The sequence below is a fragment of the Apis dorsata genome, unplaced genomic scaffold (assembly GCF_000469605.1).
Source record: "Apis dorsata unplaced genomic scaffold, Apis dorsata 1.3 scaffold_169, whole genome shotgun sequence".
NCBI classification, from domain to species: Eukaryota; Metazoa; Arthropoda; class Insecta; order Hymenoptera; family Apidae; genus Apis; species Apis dorsata.
Genome location: NW_006263457.1, coordinates 1,144,946 through 1,161,586, shown reverse-complemented (window position 1 = coordinate 1,161,586; position 16,641 = coordinate 1,144,946). Strand labels below are relative to the sequence as shown.

The 16,641-nt window shown below is 38.0% G+C and overlaps 1 protein-coding gene across 9 annotated transcripts in view; it reads right to left on the bottom strand.

Annotated features, from left to right (window-relative positions):
* Positions 1-16,641, bottom strand: part of LOC102673940 (whirlin) — a 92,654-nt gene that overhangs the window by 37,251 nt on the left and 38,762 nt on the right. For all 9 annotated transcript variants that reach the window (XM_031509700.1, XM_031509696.1, XM_031509697.1 and 6 more), the window contains one exon: positions 12,412-12,542. In XM_031509700.1, the coding sequence (XP_031365560.1) occupies positions 12,412-12,542 (131 nt within the window). The remainder of the gene's footprint in view (positions 1-12,411; positions 12,543-16,641) is intronic.

Sequence of the window (16,641 nt, the reverse complement as noted above, 5' to 3'; positions counted from 1 at the left end):
AAAAAAAAAAAAAAAAAAAAAAAAAAAAAGAAAAGAAAGAAACGAAGAAAATCTTTTAAAAAGTTAAAATTAATTTCAACGAGTGGCCGCACACCGCAATCTCAAAGAATCGAGTTAATTATATAGGTCAACCAATTTTTCTTCAAAGAGGTTCATTTACCTTAAACCTTGTGCAAACACAATGTACACGCTTTGCGAGCAGATCATTACAGCCTCGCAAAATAGCAAATTGAGCGTGATTAATAATTCATCCGTCTGATGTAATGCCATCAACTGTAATTATCCTCTATTATTGGACGCTCTATTGAGATCTTATTAACCCCTCCCCTGCATTTATTTTATCCCAACAAAGACCACCACCTCCTCCTTCCATTCGTTGTAATTACAAATACGTTATAGCGCACCCTTTCGTGAAATGAAGTATCAAGGAGTACGTATTACGTAGAAACGAGGTTGTTGCACCCGTGATCGAATAAATAGAGGCGTCGTGGAAGGCTTTAGGCCGTCCTTTGAGCATTATTCAAGCCTCGTGACGGGGCTCTTATGCAAAAGAGACGGCGGACACGTATCAGGAGGAGAAGATTCCTCGCTGACGACCTCAGAATAGATCGCCTATACGTGTCGTGCCTCGGCGAAATCATGAAAGAAATCATTGTCCGTGAAGGGTTTCTTCCGAGGCAACCTTGGCAAGCGAAACGGCGGACAATCGGCCGTGTGCCGGGTCAACAAGGGACAAACTCTTCTCTGTGCAACGTTCCCCGCGAGGATGAAAGCCACGGCGATCCTTTGCGGGGATTTTTGCAAAAGGAACGTGCCAGCTGCGCGTACGTGCGTCACCTCCGGTGTTTTCGATGCTGTTTGACAGCATTTGGGAACAGAGATTCGAGAAAATAAAATTTTTTACAGTTTGATTATTGTGGTAAGAAATGACGAAAATTTTTTAATAATGATGGATAAAGTGTGGCAAACAGCCTCGACTCTTTTCAATCGTGTTTGGAAGAGAAATCTTGCTAAGAAATTTGAAAGAAACTTTTTTCAACAATGACGAATAAAAGAAGAAAAATAAGAAATGAAAATAGTAGCCTGGTGTCTACTTTATGAGATACGAAAATTTGAAAAGTTTAAACAGAATTTAATACAAGATCCATTAAGTGGAAGTTTTGTAAGGGTTGATAGAAGTGGAGGAGGAACACGCGAGTGGAGGAGAGTTGGAGAGCAAATTCAGGTATATTTGCAGTACTCCATAACCTTGGAATTATTATATCAAACTCCGGAAATCTCGTACAAGAAGATTTATACTTCCTGTATTTCTAACTCCTTCAACTTCAATATCAAACGATATATTTCCAAGAAATTCACACGTCATTACATTACAAACGATTTCAATATCATATATACGATTCTACATGACTGAACGGTGTTCAGGGGTCGATCACAGTGTAAATTCTCTGGAAATCACTTCCAGAGAATCGAAGAACTGTATTATTTAAACTTTCAACTCTCGATCGATCGATTATTCATATTAAGTTTACGAGAATCCCATAAAAACTGAGAAACGAATTAAAACGGTGTGTAACAGATCTGATTACAATATCCAAAAGCAGGATATTGGAAAGAAAGTGATTTGTCAGGAGTTTGAATAAAAAAAATGAGTGCACGTAAGGTCGTCACAAAGATCAGGCGGAAAGAGGTGACGCCACTTGGTGGCCAGGATATCGATCTGTTGGCGGTCTGTGTGACGTCACATCCTGCCTATCCTTGACCCAGCCCGAATCACGTCCTTAGGATTCCACGCTTCTGACCCCGCGAAGATGCAATTTTGTCGTATCTATGCGAGGCATGCACCGGCGTCTCCTGTTCTTCCGCCTCCTTCCTCACGGGGGATCGTAGTGGAACGCGAGGAACTTTACCGATGAGGACGCATAAATTACTGTGTCCAAGTAACTGGAATTACGCCTCGATTCATCACGTCACGAGAATCGTGTTAATCACACACCATTCGCGATGCTTGCCTCGAGATTGCACAAATGTGAAATAAAAGGGTGCGACGATATCGATCAACTTTCAGATCTTGGGATAACGAAAAATTTTTATGCCTAAGAAAAAATAGTTAAGCAAGAATTTTAAGTTAATCGAAATGCAACACGAGAGAACATTAAGATAGAAATATCCTGATGAGTGTTTTAAATATTCTCAGAAGGATCATATTCCGATATCAAAATTCTATATACTCATTATATAATCAATTGTAAAATTCGAAAATTAAAATTAGAAAAAAAAAAAAAAAAGAAAAGAAAAAAATCACACAGCTCCTTCGTTGGATGAAATCAGAATCGCTTATCCTAAAAATCGTAAATCAGAGCCTTTGTTCTCAAGTATCCGATTGTAGTAGTTTCTTGAATATTAATTAAATATCGTTTCAGAGGGAATCTCGTTCGAGAAGCACGTGCAAAAGATCGTTTGATTACAGAGGAGAATATATTTCACAGAGGATCCGCTCCTTTCAACTTACGTAACAACAGTTGTTACAGTCCTTTCCACGTGCAACGATTTCGCGATTAAAAAAATCACGTTTTGCGCACATTAAAAAAAAAAAAAAATTAAATCCCAATGGAAGCTTTGCGAGAATCGCGCGATCGATTCGAACGATCGTGCGCTCTTTTTTATTTTTCGACGTATATTTATCGAATACAATCGTATATACATCGAGGAACATCGAGCAATCGGAAGAATCGATATCGATTTCCTAATTCTTGCGTGAAACGTCAGAGGCTGGCCGCGGAAATTTAATGGGTTCGAGACTTCGTGAATAATAAATATCGCGAAAAAGCGATCATTACGGAGGGAAACGAGTTCGTGTGTCGAGCTTCATTCTCGATTTATCAGTCACGAGAGAGAGAGAGAAAAAAAAAGAGAGAGAGAGAGAAGAAGAGGGAGAGGGAGTAGCTCGAACGTAATTTTCCAACTATTTCGAAGTCGGTCGATCATTGATTATATCGCGTATTCTTGACACGATTTACTTCCTGCGGCTTATGGTTTAATCCGTACTTTCAATTTCGAAAATTCTCGCTTCATAATTGTTGTTAAATACGTAATATAAATTTTAGGAAAATATTATGTGACGATACGTAAGATACGTAAGTATGCAAGTAGAATGTGATTGATAGAGGTCAGACATTCGAGATTCCAGTTTCATAAGGAAAGAAATATAATAAGAAATTTTTTAATCTAAATAAATTTAAATAAATTAATCGGTCGATAAAAATTATATATATATTTCCTCGAAATAATTAGTCGTATTAATAATACAGGAATTACCGGCTCATGACTGATTCATAACTGACTCAACTCAGTTTTTTCAAGGCTTCTTAATCTAAAATCGCTTTGAAATAAATGTAACGTTCGATAAACGTGCAATTCTCAAGTAATAAAAATGTTCATTTCGTAATGATAATAAACAATAATAGCAAACTGAGATTATACTCGGGCGTAAAACAAAAATATCTTTTACCACGCACAGAACGATATTAGAAATAAAAATTCACCTTCCCAACAAATATTTCTTCTAAACTCTTTCCGTCTCCTTATCAACAATCCATAATCCTCCTTATCATAATCAATAATCCAATTTCATTTTTCCGACAAATCGAACGTCACCCGTATATCTTATGGGTATTATAACACACAACGATGTTACGAACAAAAATTCAAACTTTCAATGAATATTTCTACCGTTGATCTCCTTTTAGACATCACACACAACGAACATAACGAAGATAAAAATTCATTTTCCAACAAATGTTTCCTTCAATCCTCTTCGTACCACAACGAACGATTATTCCACATCTCGAACTGGCCAACTGACTGGCCCGTATCACAACACTCTAATTATTTCACTTCCATCCCGGTGTTAAACACACGCCAGGGGTTGAGACACCACGTAACTTCGAGGTGTAAATTACGAGGCCGTTACAGAAGGTTCCGCGAAGCTTTATGAGCTTCGTTATCGTGTCCGAATTTCATGGTAGCCGTACGTCTTCCCACCGATTGAATAAATAATTCATGAGGACGAAAGGGCACGGTGAAGATCCGTCCAAGTCGGAACAAAGTTGAAACTCGTTATCGTGTCCTGGCCAGGACTATTTCCGCTCGAGGACGTGGCACAACCTTGTTCTCGGAGCGGTCCTCGCGTGTACAATTTGTGTCTTCTCGCGAGGACACGCGTCGTCGAGTTCCGCCGTTCCCGGATCGGGAAGTAGTCGTCTTTCTGCCAGTTATGGAGCCGACTATTAGTCTGGTCACTTTCGTGATCACCCGCGATATTTCTCGATCAAACTGGCTCGAGATTAGGCGACCTCGACCGTCGTCAGGGACGGTCTTCAGACGGGGTAAACAAGTCTGGCGACTACTGTGGGGGGGTGACACGATTGACGATCGATTTTCTTTTTTTGTTCGCTGTTGAAGATTAAGGAGTCTGACTGAGAGTTTTCGTTGTAAAGTTTGTTGAATTAAATTCTATACGTAGGAATAAGAAGATTAAGAATCGTATAATCAATCGGTTGTTTAATGGTGGCTGTTTCCTTGATTTTAAATTGGACAAAGATTGTTGCATGAATTATAATTGATAAAAATGGTGTTTGTTTTTTTATATAGCTGTGTACAAAGCACAAAATCCTCAATATTAGAACACCGTCCCAATAAATATTCCTCTATTCACGAAGAACAATTTAATGGCCCCGGCAGAGTCGGCTTCCCCTACATTTCAATGCTCCTCATCCGGATGCTCGTAAGTTAAGTCGTCGTTCCGAAGGAATTGAGTTACTGCGCCATTGGGCTCGGGAAGTGTTATTTTATCGCGTCTTCAAGGCATGTGGATCAAGGGAATTCTTTCAATTTGCAATACTGCAGATTTTATTACGTCAATATAAACGAGAAATTACGAGTTCTTATTCCCACTCGAGTAGTCACTGATAATTTTATATCGGCAATAATTTTTTGCAGATATTTTCAATACAAATATTTAAAATACAAAAAATATATAATAGTCGTTTTATACTCGTGTAGAGCAAATATACTTCTCGACGAATATAATTTTTTAATATAATTACACAACATTCTCGATATTTACGTAATTCCAGTTTCTTTGAGTTCAGTATTCCCTTAAAACGTTCTCAATAAGAACAGAGATCTTTTTTTCTTTCTTCGTTCGGAATCGATGAGAAAATATGGAGAAATCTCGAAACGCGAGTCGCCTAATGGCAGAAACGGCGCCATTACCGATCCTCCGCGACCCTTATTATCCTTATTTTCATGACAATCGACACTTAGAGCAGACACGGATAAGGAGTTCGATCACTTTCACGAATTCTCGCGCCATGTTTCCATTCTGGGTCAAGTATTTCCTGCAATGGGGATAAAAGGAGGCGAATTTATGACCGCCTATTCAATGCACCTTCCGGGAAGGAAAATTCATGTTTGTTCAACCTTTTCCGGTAATTCGAGATAAAAGTGGTTCTACTTTATTTATGACGTCTTTAGAGATAAAACGTTATACTGTTGTACATTAAAAGTCTAAGTGCGGTTCTATCTTAGGAAGTATTTAGATTATCAACATCGATTATTTTTATTATGCTTGAAAAGTGTGCAGTAAATTATAACTGTTGTGATAACAGTTTCGTTAATTTAAAAGTAGATTTAAATATCAATTATGATTTCAGCCTTGCTTGAAGAAAAGAGAATTTTTGTGATCTCGGAAAAGATGTGTTCATTCTTTTATTTTTTCTGAATTGTATTTTTCTAGCTGAGAATTTATCAGGATAGATCTATACACGCGATTGTATATCTTCCAGTCAAACAAATAACAATTTCGAACGTACAAATTGAATTTCTCTGGAAATCCTAATAATTTTATCCTTCTGTTTATTACCTCTCCTTTCTTCAAACAATTATACCTTCTTAATTCCCTAATTACGATTAAACAATCGTACAATTAAACCCGATTACTCCATCTCAAATAGAAAAGAACCTCACCTCGCGATGAAAAACAAGAAAATCGCAATTAAAAAACGGTGTAAAAAGAGATAAATCCTCCATTAAAATAAAAGAGATGAATGGAATGAGGATAAAAGAACGAGAAATATAAAAAGTAAAATCGATCAAACGGGGAAGAAGTAACCCATGAAAACCCCTTAAAAAGGGGCGGATATACCGCTCCGATCGTCTGGGGCGGATTCTAAAAATAATTATCGATCGGACGAGGCGAAGGGAAGTCCGGTCCTTTCCGGAAATAGGAAAAGACAGGTTCGATACAGCGGTTGCGACGGCAAACAGTCTTCACCGAGAACAGGAGATGGAGAAGCAATTTCGAATCGATCTGTCGTCATTCGTGTGCGAGCCACCTATAAACGCGCACTCCACACCAAACGAGTTCACGTAGAGGACCGTCTTTGACTGTCCACGATTCCGGGATACGACGTGGATTCTAAAGACACCAGATCCTCGGTAGCAGCCTCGTGTATTATGTAGAGAGAGAAGAAAAGAGAGAGAGAGAGAGAGAGAGAGAGAGAGAATAAACGTTTTCGCCGGAGGGCGCCGGGACGCCTGGCGCCAAGACGAAGAAAACGAAACCAGGGACGTTGTAAAGAAGCGGAGAGGGGGAGAAAAAATATTGAATGAGGAGATAATGGCGATTTTAGCCGTGCGTGAGCGGAATGCGCGAATTCTTTTTTTTTTATCGTTATCCCGTATTCTCTTCTTCTTTCTTTTCCTTTCTTTCGTTCTTTTCTTCATTTTCGTAAAGATTGAGAAATCGTTTATCGATCGAACTAAATTTCGCACGAGAGGAAATTTTTTTTAATTCTTTAACAAAGGATTTTTGAGATAGTATTTTTCTGTTCTCGACTTTGATCTATCAAAAAAGAAAAGGAAATACCTGTCTGTTTTACGTAATATGATCGTCAAATGTTCTTGTCGAAATTAAACAAAATTTATCCAAGTTTTAAGAGATCGACTTGCGTAACGGTAACGCTACTGGCTGACCTTTAACAAACTTTTCTACTAGCGGCGTAGGCCGGGCGTAAAGGTCGTCGGACAATAAAGCCGGATTACTTGTGACATTTTCAAGTTAATTTTTTCGATTGATCGAATCATGCTTCTTTGTTACCGCCGCTCTTTTTTAATTATTAAACGCCAGGAAATTTTCACCAGAGTGAAATAAATAAATACAAAGTTTCAATTTTCAATCTTTCCCCGTTCTTTAACCGTTCATCAAACCTCGAAAAAATGGAAACTAGATTTTCCCGTATTCCCTAGAATTAAGTAATACGATATTAACAATGCTTCTCGATTAAACATTTAGAACACGATGAAAAATGCAATACAATATTAAATATTCGATATTTTCTCGTGCCAGAGAAGAGATTGCCGACAAAATCTCAATCATCGTGTCTGAACATAATTAGCACTTTAACGGCATGCTAATTCCCCCCAAAAAGTCCATTGCATCCTCGACTTGGCAAGTTCGAAGCAGGAGCTCCTAAATTTTCCTCCTCCCTTAATGAACTCGATGGAAAAACGCGCCATAAATCCGCCAAACTTTTCGCACCGTGCCCGCGTTTCCCTCCTCGCCCCTACCCTTACAACCCATTACGAAATAACGAGCCACGGCCACCGTTACGCTTTACGACAACCGTGCAATTTAATCCCTAGCTCGTTCAAGCGTTTATGGCCGATCGATGTCAGACGAGAAGCAGACCGGAGCCGGATGTCGGTCCTCCAGAGACAACCTTTCGAAATAGCAAACAATCCTGGAACGCTATTCACATCGTCGACTTCCATCGAGATCCTTTTTTTAGAAAGATATTTATCGAACTGGTCCGATCGATGTTAGTATGGGTTGATGAGGTTGAAAAATCTCTTCGAAAGTAGAGTAATTTCTTTTGGGTACATTGAAGAAAAAGTGCATGGAGCGCGTCTTTTCTTTGAATATTGATTAAATATTTATTATTATTTCCGCTTGAGACCGCGAGTCTTAACAATTTCTGTATAGAAGTTTATTTTATTTTCAATTTTGATTTTCTTATTCGTTGAAATAATTAATTAATATTTGCAGCATCTCGTAAATCGAGTACTATTAATTATTTGTTTCGTTGATGACAATAATTCTTTACAACTTTTCCTCCAATTCCAGGATAATTGAGTAATTCTTCTAATAAACGAGATTTACAAGAATAAAAATATAGGAAACGTAACGACGACAAACGAGCGTAAGAGGAAACATTTAAATTTCAAAGATGGTAGATTCTCACGCAAATCAATGTCTAAGTAATAAGAGATAGTAACAAATCCAGTAGGAAATTGGAGCTGGATGGGTGGACCTTGGATCAAGAAAATTTCGTTTTGATTACAGGTGACACTGTTATCCAGTACGAGTCGGTACGGGCACACCGGAAACTTAATCCGTGGATTGTCGAACTGGGTCAACCGTTTGACCTATCGTGATCATTCAGGAATCCGCGGCTCCTCCAATTTCCTGTAGTAGTCACCTGGGTCAAGGTTCCGCCACCCCATTAATTAACAAATCCCCTTCGATTACGCCATTTATTTCTCCTTCCTTCGTACTTTTCCACGTCGAGAATTCCACAACCTTGCCGTTATTTGCCGAACGAACAGACCATTCGACCATTTACACAGCATCTCTTCATAGATTGGAGCCAGTTTAACTCGAGAGAGAGAAAGAGAGAGAGATTCGAACACTAAATTGCAAGGGAGAAAGACCCTTGAGATTTTTCTTCAACCGCGGATTTATCCCTCTGCGTCGCGCGAAATCGTGTTTATTCTATTCGATTCCTCTTCTTTGTGTGCACGTGCGCCACACGATTCGATAGAAACACGGAGTTTCCAAGGGTGGAAAGAATAGTGTAAGCAGAATCACCGAGTCTCATCTCTCGGGAGAGATTGAATTTCTCTAACTTTTCAGAAATACAATAACTTCTTAACAGAGGGAGGAGGGGGTGACACCGATATCCCTCTCCAAGCGGAGTGAATCTGCAACGCAGACTTTTAGGGATGGTATGTCTGTGAGATGCGGCGAGAACGACAGTTCTTCCCGATTGTTTCGAGAGGCGTTCAATGTTGTCGAGTCGAAAACGATCCTTTTTTTCTTTTTCAAGATTTTAAAACGGGATTTTAAGCAATCCGTAGAACATATTTAAAACGACGATAATATCGTTAGTTATTGGATAAACTAAATTCTAGTTTTTAATTCGAATAAATTTCGACGGGTAATATTACACGCCAATCAACCTAACTTGACTTCAATATCGTCGAATATCGAATATCGTAAAACAGATAAAAAGGGGAGATATTACGAGGAATAAAAAATAAACACAATTCCATTACGAGAACAAAGAAATGGGACCGAAAAGCTTGGCACCGGAATAAAAAAAGAAATATTACGACGCCTCGTTAAATTCCTATCGATGAAATATCGAACAACCGTGTTATATACAAAGTAATCTGAATGCATAATGCTCCACTTCTAGCTCAGCAACCTCTCCATCATGAAGATGCCTGTAACCCTGACACAGGGTCGAATATATTATTTTTATTGTTTCCAAGTATCGAGAGAGCGTGTGTAAAGCATCGATAGTGAAGAAGAAGAAAAAGAAGAAGAAGAAGAAGAAGAAGAAGAAGAAGAAGAAGAAGAAGAAGGAGACCTGGATCGTGTATTCGAAAATTTCGAGGCGGTTTTTCACCGAGCTACGTGCCTCTTCACCGAACCAGTCTGATACCCTGATGGCCCATTGTCGACGTGCTTTTGTCTAGAAACTCCCGAGCTACTATGAGAGTATGACGAGCCACCGGATCCCCAGAGATACCCATCAGAAACGTTTACACCAGAGATTACTCGTGGCGTGGCTCCGAGCGAAGCTTCTTTCCATCCGGCCAGTCGATAGTCATCATCCATCCCCCTCTCGCCCCCTCCTTTCCGCCATTTTTTCATGCTCCACGCCGCGGAATTTTCAGGCCTCGACGATCTGGCCAAAAAGACCTCGTGGTCCATCCAACGAAGCCATCGATCGAACCCTCTCTTCTTCCTTCTCTTTCTTCTTTTTTTTCTATTTTTTTCTTTTTTTTTTCAGGGAACGTTCCACCTCGATTATCCCTCGATTTAGTCGATTCTCGATTCGCTTCAGTTTTGTGGAAACGAAAATAGTTTGGCATACGAATATTTTTTTAATTTATTACTCGTTAAATCAATAAATGGCAAATCTTTTCCCTTCTCCATGAATGACAACAATTTTTTTTTTTTTTTTCGAATCTCTCCTTTTCGAGGTTGCTGCAGTCCCTTCTTAAGACACGAAGACATCTATTCGATTCGTGTCCCTCCACGCAAATTTTCTGCGCGTAGAAGATATTTTCTTCTCTAAGAATTTAAGGCTCTTGTGTTCCATTGTTATTTCTCGAGGTCGGGAATCCGATGCCAATAAGTATCAAGATGATATACAATGACGTCATTTTGCAAGGAAACGAGATCTTGTAAAAATTTTCTTCCATTATTTTCTTTCTTATTATTTTCTCTCTTTATAATCTCTCATCGAGTTTGTACCATAGATGACTTTTATCAACGAATGTTTTATTCTTTTTATTATTATTATTATTATAAGAGTTATGTCGAAAATTACGATATAAATCGTTCAAAGGATATTTCGAGGCAACGCTCGAGGCAGGTTAACCCTCTTTTATAAAACACGGTAATATTGTTGAAAGTTTTGCTATAACCCGGCGCGATCCAGCCTCCGTAATCTCGCTTCCAAGTTAAATTAAATAACGCGAGAGAGTATCTTGCGAGAAATTTTTTCCCTTTCTCTCTTTTCAAAAGCCACCAGTTCATCTTCGAGGGGATAATTTTGAAAAAAAAATCGATCTCTTTCGATTCGTGGCAATCAGGCTCGAAATTATGCGAATTAAAAGAGAACTATTGAATTAGAAAGTATGGAAGAACGAAGCTTGACAAGTGACGAGAGAGCCCTCCGAATAATCGAGAACGGAGATCAAAGATATACAGTCGTTGGAAACACTTTCTCTTATCGATCGTAACGAAAGAATAACGAGGAACGGTTTTCCTTCGAGATAATTTTTTACCGTATTCCTATTTACGAATCTTCGAATTCTTTTTTTTTTTAATTCCAGAGAAAAATAAATATCTCACTACACTCCCGATTCCTTCCTGCAAATTTCTTTTTCATCGCGAACTGAAATTAAAATTTTATTAAAAAAATGTATGGGAGGATGAGAGTTGAAAATCTTGAGACATAATTGAGTAGCTTAAAATTAAAATATATAAGCTTCTTTCGTTAAATATTCTCTTAGGAATTTTAATTAAGTTTTTGTTTGTGTGAATTATAATATATATATAAAAAAAAAAAGAAGAAGAAGAAGAAAAAAGAAATCCGTGAAACGATCGATAATTTCTAAGAGGATATTTGGAAAAGTTTAATATCGATATGTCGGACAGATAGAGGAAAAGGAAGGAATGGAATTGATTTAAAATAGAAAAGCGCTCGAAACGTTCGTCAGATAACACTTATCGAAGGAAATCGTTTGCCCCACCCCATATAATCTAGCTGAGAGCCTGGCTGGTATTTGCGATCGATGGGGTGGCTCTTAAGGTCACTCATAAATACAAAACGAGCACGATCGATTGCACGCCAATGGCCAGAATGATTTAATACTGATTTTTAACTGTGATCAGGCACGTAGCCAACGAAACGTGTTTAGAGAAACATTCCAAAATTGAAGGGTTCGACACGATTGGGTTGGTGCCCATTGATTCACTGACGCGACGATTTCACTGTAACGATTGTGCGGCCAATAGAAGTAGAATTTTCCTTCTTCGAAGGAATTACAGTAGTTCAGTTTGAATTTAAGAAAACTGATAATAGAGAAACTTAATTAAAATATTCTACTTTTTTTTTTAACTATTTTACTACTCTTGAAACTATTTTTCACTTTTAGGCTTTCAAAAATTATGAAAAAATTCAAGTTTAATCACTGAAACAACTACCAATGATTATCAATATTTATTCTTAAAATAATTATCAAAAAATATCCTCTCAATAAAATCGAAAATGTCCAACTGATTCCAAAAATAATTCCAATTTCAAAAATAATTCTACATTAAAAATAAGCAAAGGTATATAAGGTTGAAACAGAAACATATCTCTGCTTCGCATAAAAATCCGCAATCTAATTACGTCGTAAATATTTTCGAGAAGAGAAGAAAAAAAAAGAAAAAAAAGCTTCGTTGTACATTCGCGATAGAATTGGAATTGCAATCGCAACGCCATGATACACGGTTACGCGAGCGAGGAAATGTTTCTGATTCGGAAAATGAAAGTAGAAACTCACTTTGAGGGCCTCCTCGTGGGTCACCGCCCGGAAGGGTGTGCCGTTCACCTCCAAGATGGTGTCTCCTGGCCTGAGTCCAGCACGTTCGGCCACCGAACCCTCCTCCACCCTCGAAATGTAGACACCCACCCCTGAGAACAATTCACAGACTTTCCATCAGGCCGGAAGCTGCCTGGCGACTGGTCCGCGACCAGTGCTAGCTAAAACCTTCCACCCAGGGCGGCTCCTTTCGAACTTTTTCCTTCAAAAATGTTTTACCACGGAGGGGATTCGATTTCGCGAGAGACACGCGATGGCGTCAAAAATGGGAGCACTTAAATAAATTATCTTTCGCCCGAGAGAGAATGGATACGCGTAGAAATTTAATTTCGTGGATTGACGAAATTTTTCCTCCTCCCCCTCTCTTTCGTTATTTTTTTCTTTTTTTCTCCGAAAATATTGGATACTTCGAGTCAAGAGATCATGGAAGAAATATCGAATTTTGAGGATTTCTTTTTTAATATTTCAAAGTTGAAAAAAAATTGGAGAAATAATCGTTATATAAGTTCTGTTATTTTTATTTTGTCTTTGATACGTTGATTTCGAGACACGCTATTAATATTCCCGAGTGTAAGAAATTCTTTCATAAATGGTCAAACACGTCCAACCTGATTCTCTTCCAATTTTTTTGTTAAAAAGATATTATATTATTTTTACGATAAAGACATGTTAATCGTAAGTCTACACCTAACTTTTAAATAATATCCACCTGCGAACATTACGAAATATAACTTTTTCTCCTATAATCTCCCCGTACTGTAATAACTCGTAAATAATATATCGAACAGAATTCGGCTCGATTTAATGCACGCCCACCTTTGCCAATTCAAATTTAAATTACATAAACCGAACGATTAACTATCAATTAGCCAAGTTAATATCGAATTGCATATAATAATCGAAACTCTCTGCGAAACCTGTGTTCCAACGAAATTCGAAACAAAATAAACTATCCGCGTTAAAACTGGGTCGCGATCTATCAACAATTCCAAACATCGAAACCTTTCCACTTACTTATCGCGGTATAATAATAAGAATAAAGCAAAAACACGGCTTGTAGTGTTCTTCAACGTTCCTCGAATAATAAACGAATAGCAAAGGTGTACGGAGGGGGAGGTAATTAACGAAACGGCTTCTCGAGGATCGAAATCGACAATCTCCAACGACGAAAATCTCGAGAAAGAAAGGAGGAAAGGGAAGGAGGGGTAATAGAACCCTCGAAGCATTTTAATCGCGGGCACAGAAAACGTAGCCATAATCTCCTCGAGCGGTGGCCGTATCAGGAACCGCTTTCGGGACTGTATAAATCGTGGTAAGTGGAAATTGATCCATTTAGAATTCAAGAGGGTGGACCGTTCGTAAAACGTGACGGCGTAAAGCTCCCATTTTTTCCTTCGCCAACGAGTTACAGCGCTGTCCATAAGTCATTGGTCAACTCGAGCTAATTTTTTAAACGCTCCCGTGAGTCACGTTTCGTCTTCAATATTCGTTTGGAATTTTTAGATTGGCTTCCAAGAATTCTGGAAAAATTAACAAGATTAGATTTAGATTTTAAAATACTTGTTACTCGATAAATTGAATATCTCGTATTAGATAGAATTGCAAATGTTTTGGAAAAATTGTGAATGTTTCTCGAGAAACAAAGTGAAATATTTATCATTGTTAAATGGAGTTAAGAAGATTTAATTTGGTAATGAGAGAGTTATTTTAGTGATCAACTCTCTATTGTTGTGATAAAAGATATACCAATACTAAAGCGGTTTGGATAACGAATTGTTTGTGGGATTGTTGGATAACTCTGTAATATAGAGCAGATTTAATCTAGTTTAGTTCTAGTTGATCCATCTGGTCTCTTATGTAACTTCTCTTTTAATATACGATAATAATTCCTTATTAAATGATTAAAATTTTCACCAAAATTACCATCTCCATCATTTTTCAAATTTCTCAGTCAACTAAACTAGATCTTTCTCTCTCTACGTTCTACAAATTTCTCAAGTTGATATTATATTGACGATAAACTTGATCAAAATTTAATAATAATCCACGAGAGGACCATTGTCTGCGATACGAACAATGCAATATTCAATAGCGTAAATGCAACCCATTACAATATTCATTCGTCCCCAAATATACCAAGTGACTTATGGACGTTGTATAACTTTATCACACGTCGAATAGTCGTACCTCCGTGTTTTTCCCCGTGGAAACGCCATGGGTAGAAACGCCAAGGTTAGGTTTCTCGTGTCGTAAAATGGAGTAGAAACGTAACATAATGGTGGAATCGTAGAGAAAGGAAAAAAAGCGCAGAAAAAAATGGAAGAGACAAAGAATACACATAGGAGGAGGAGAGGGGGAAATAAAGGAACGAGGGAGCAGTAAAATGCGGATGCACAACAAGTGAAACTGTTCGAAAAAAAACAGTGATTACGATTCCGTGCCGGTGCGTGTGTTCTCCTGTGTTGCGTCTCGCGCGCAACGTGATGGAAGGGAGGGCATGCAAAACGATTTTTCTGCGGAAATACGCGCGATAAGAATCGGGTGTAATCTAAACGGGTGGAAGAGTCGACCAACGTGGAAAAAGGGAAATGAGAAAAGAGATTGCCCCTTGCTCTCTCTTTCCATCCTGCCCCGCTAATTTCGTGGAAAATATTCCATTTCTTACGTTTCTGCGTATCTTTTCTGCGTGACGTTTCTAAAAATCGACGATCTCTCGTTATTTCCGCAGAAAAATGTATACGGGAGGATTAAATGTTCGTGGTTGGAAGTTTTCGTGGTGAATATTTGTTGCACGCTTTTTTATCTTTCCAGCTAATATTTTTCGTGCAAATGGGAAATTTTTTTGGAGTGTATTGATTAGATGCGATCGAAGATGTTAAAGGGGGACGATTTTTCCTTTCGTTTGGTATTCGACATCGTTCCACGATGTTTCTCTTTCGATTGAATCTCGAACGAGTGAAATTTGGGAATGTATCGGTTTTTTTATATGCGCGACGAATCGCTCTTTCGATTGACCTTTCATTTTCATGGTGTTCCTTACTCGTTTCGACGCTAGTGAGAAATGAGAATCGAAAAATATACGAATTTCAACGAACCAAAGTTTCGAGAATTGAAATTAAAAATTTTGTCACGAATGAAACTTGGTTAATAGTTTAAACGAATAAAAAACGTGATACAGGGGAATGAAACAGAGGATGAATTTTGCTCTCTAATTCCGTTCTAAATTCTCTTATTTTATAAATTTATCGATTTTCAATTTTATCGATTAAAAATGAACTCGATCGAGTTTGTTCAGACGAATTTTGATCGAAAACGTTCAACGAATGATATGTAACAACGTCGAAACGATCTGACGAGGATCGGAATAATTAATCACGAGTAAAGTTTCCCCTTGTTCCAGAGGATCAGGAACCGTATAAAAATGCGATCCTCGTTAGCCCGAACTAATTAGGCACAAGTTCCAAGTAACGGTATACCATGGTTGATGAGGTTCTACGCCACGTATATACATATATATGTAGATATGTATACATATATATATATATATATATATACATTTCGATGCATAATACATTACACAAATTAGCTTCAACTTAATAGCGATCAAACTGAGCCAAGCTTTTACGCTATCTTTTGTATCATTTTAATTGAACGCCGCGCAAGACCGTGTTAATTAGCTCATTAACCGGCATCTAGAATCGCGATCTACGCCCGTGAATCTAATTCCATTCCCCCTGTTACACTGGAAACAACGAGGCGAGATTTTCGTTTAAATCGTTTAAATAAAAAATAAATTAAAAAAAAAAAAGAAGAAGAAGAAGAAGAAGAATTCTGGACGAGGAGAAATACTGTTCGAATCTGTTCGAATTATGAAATTCAAGCCAATTCGTGTCTGGAATATGGGTATTTGGCTCATCGTGTCGCGAAAGAAGGAATAAAATATATTATAAAAATATAAATGGAAAAGGTATTATACTTGCAAAGCAGGAGTACCATGAATACTTAATTCTCCAGATATTTGTCCGCGACACGGAACAAACGCGGTCACATTATTCAAGGAGAGCAGATACAATCGATAACGAGCTGTTCACGCGAACAAGAGAGGTATTAACGATAGAATTAACTAAATCTGTCAATTTTGTGTTTCAAATTTTTTTCATAAATATATTCAACCAATGATTTCAACCGGAT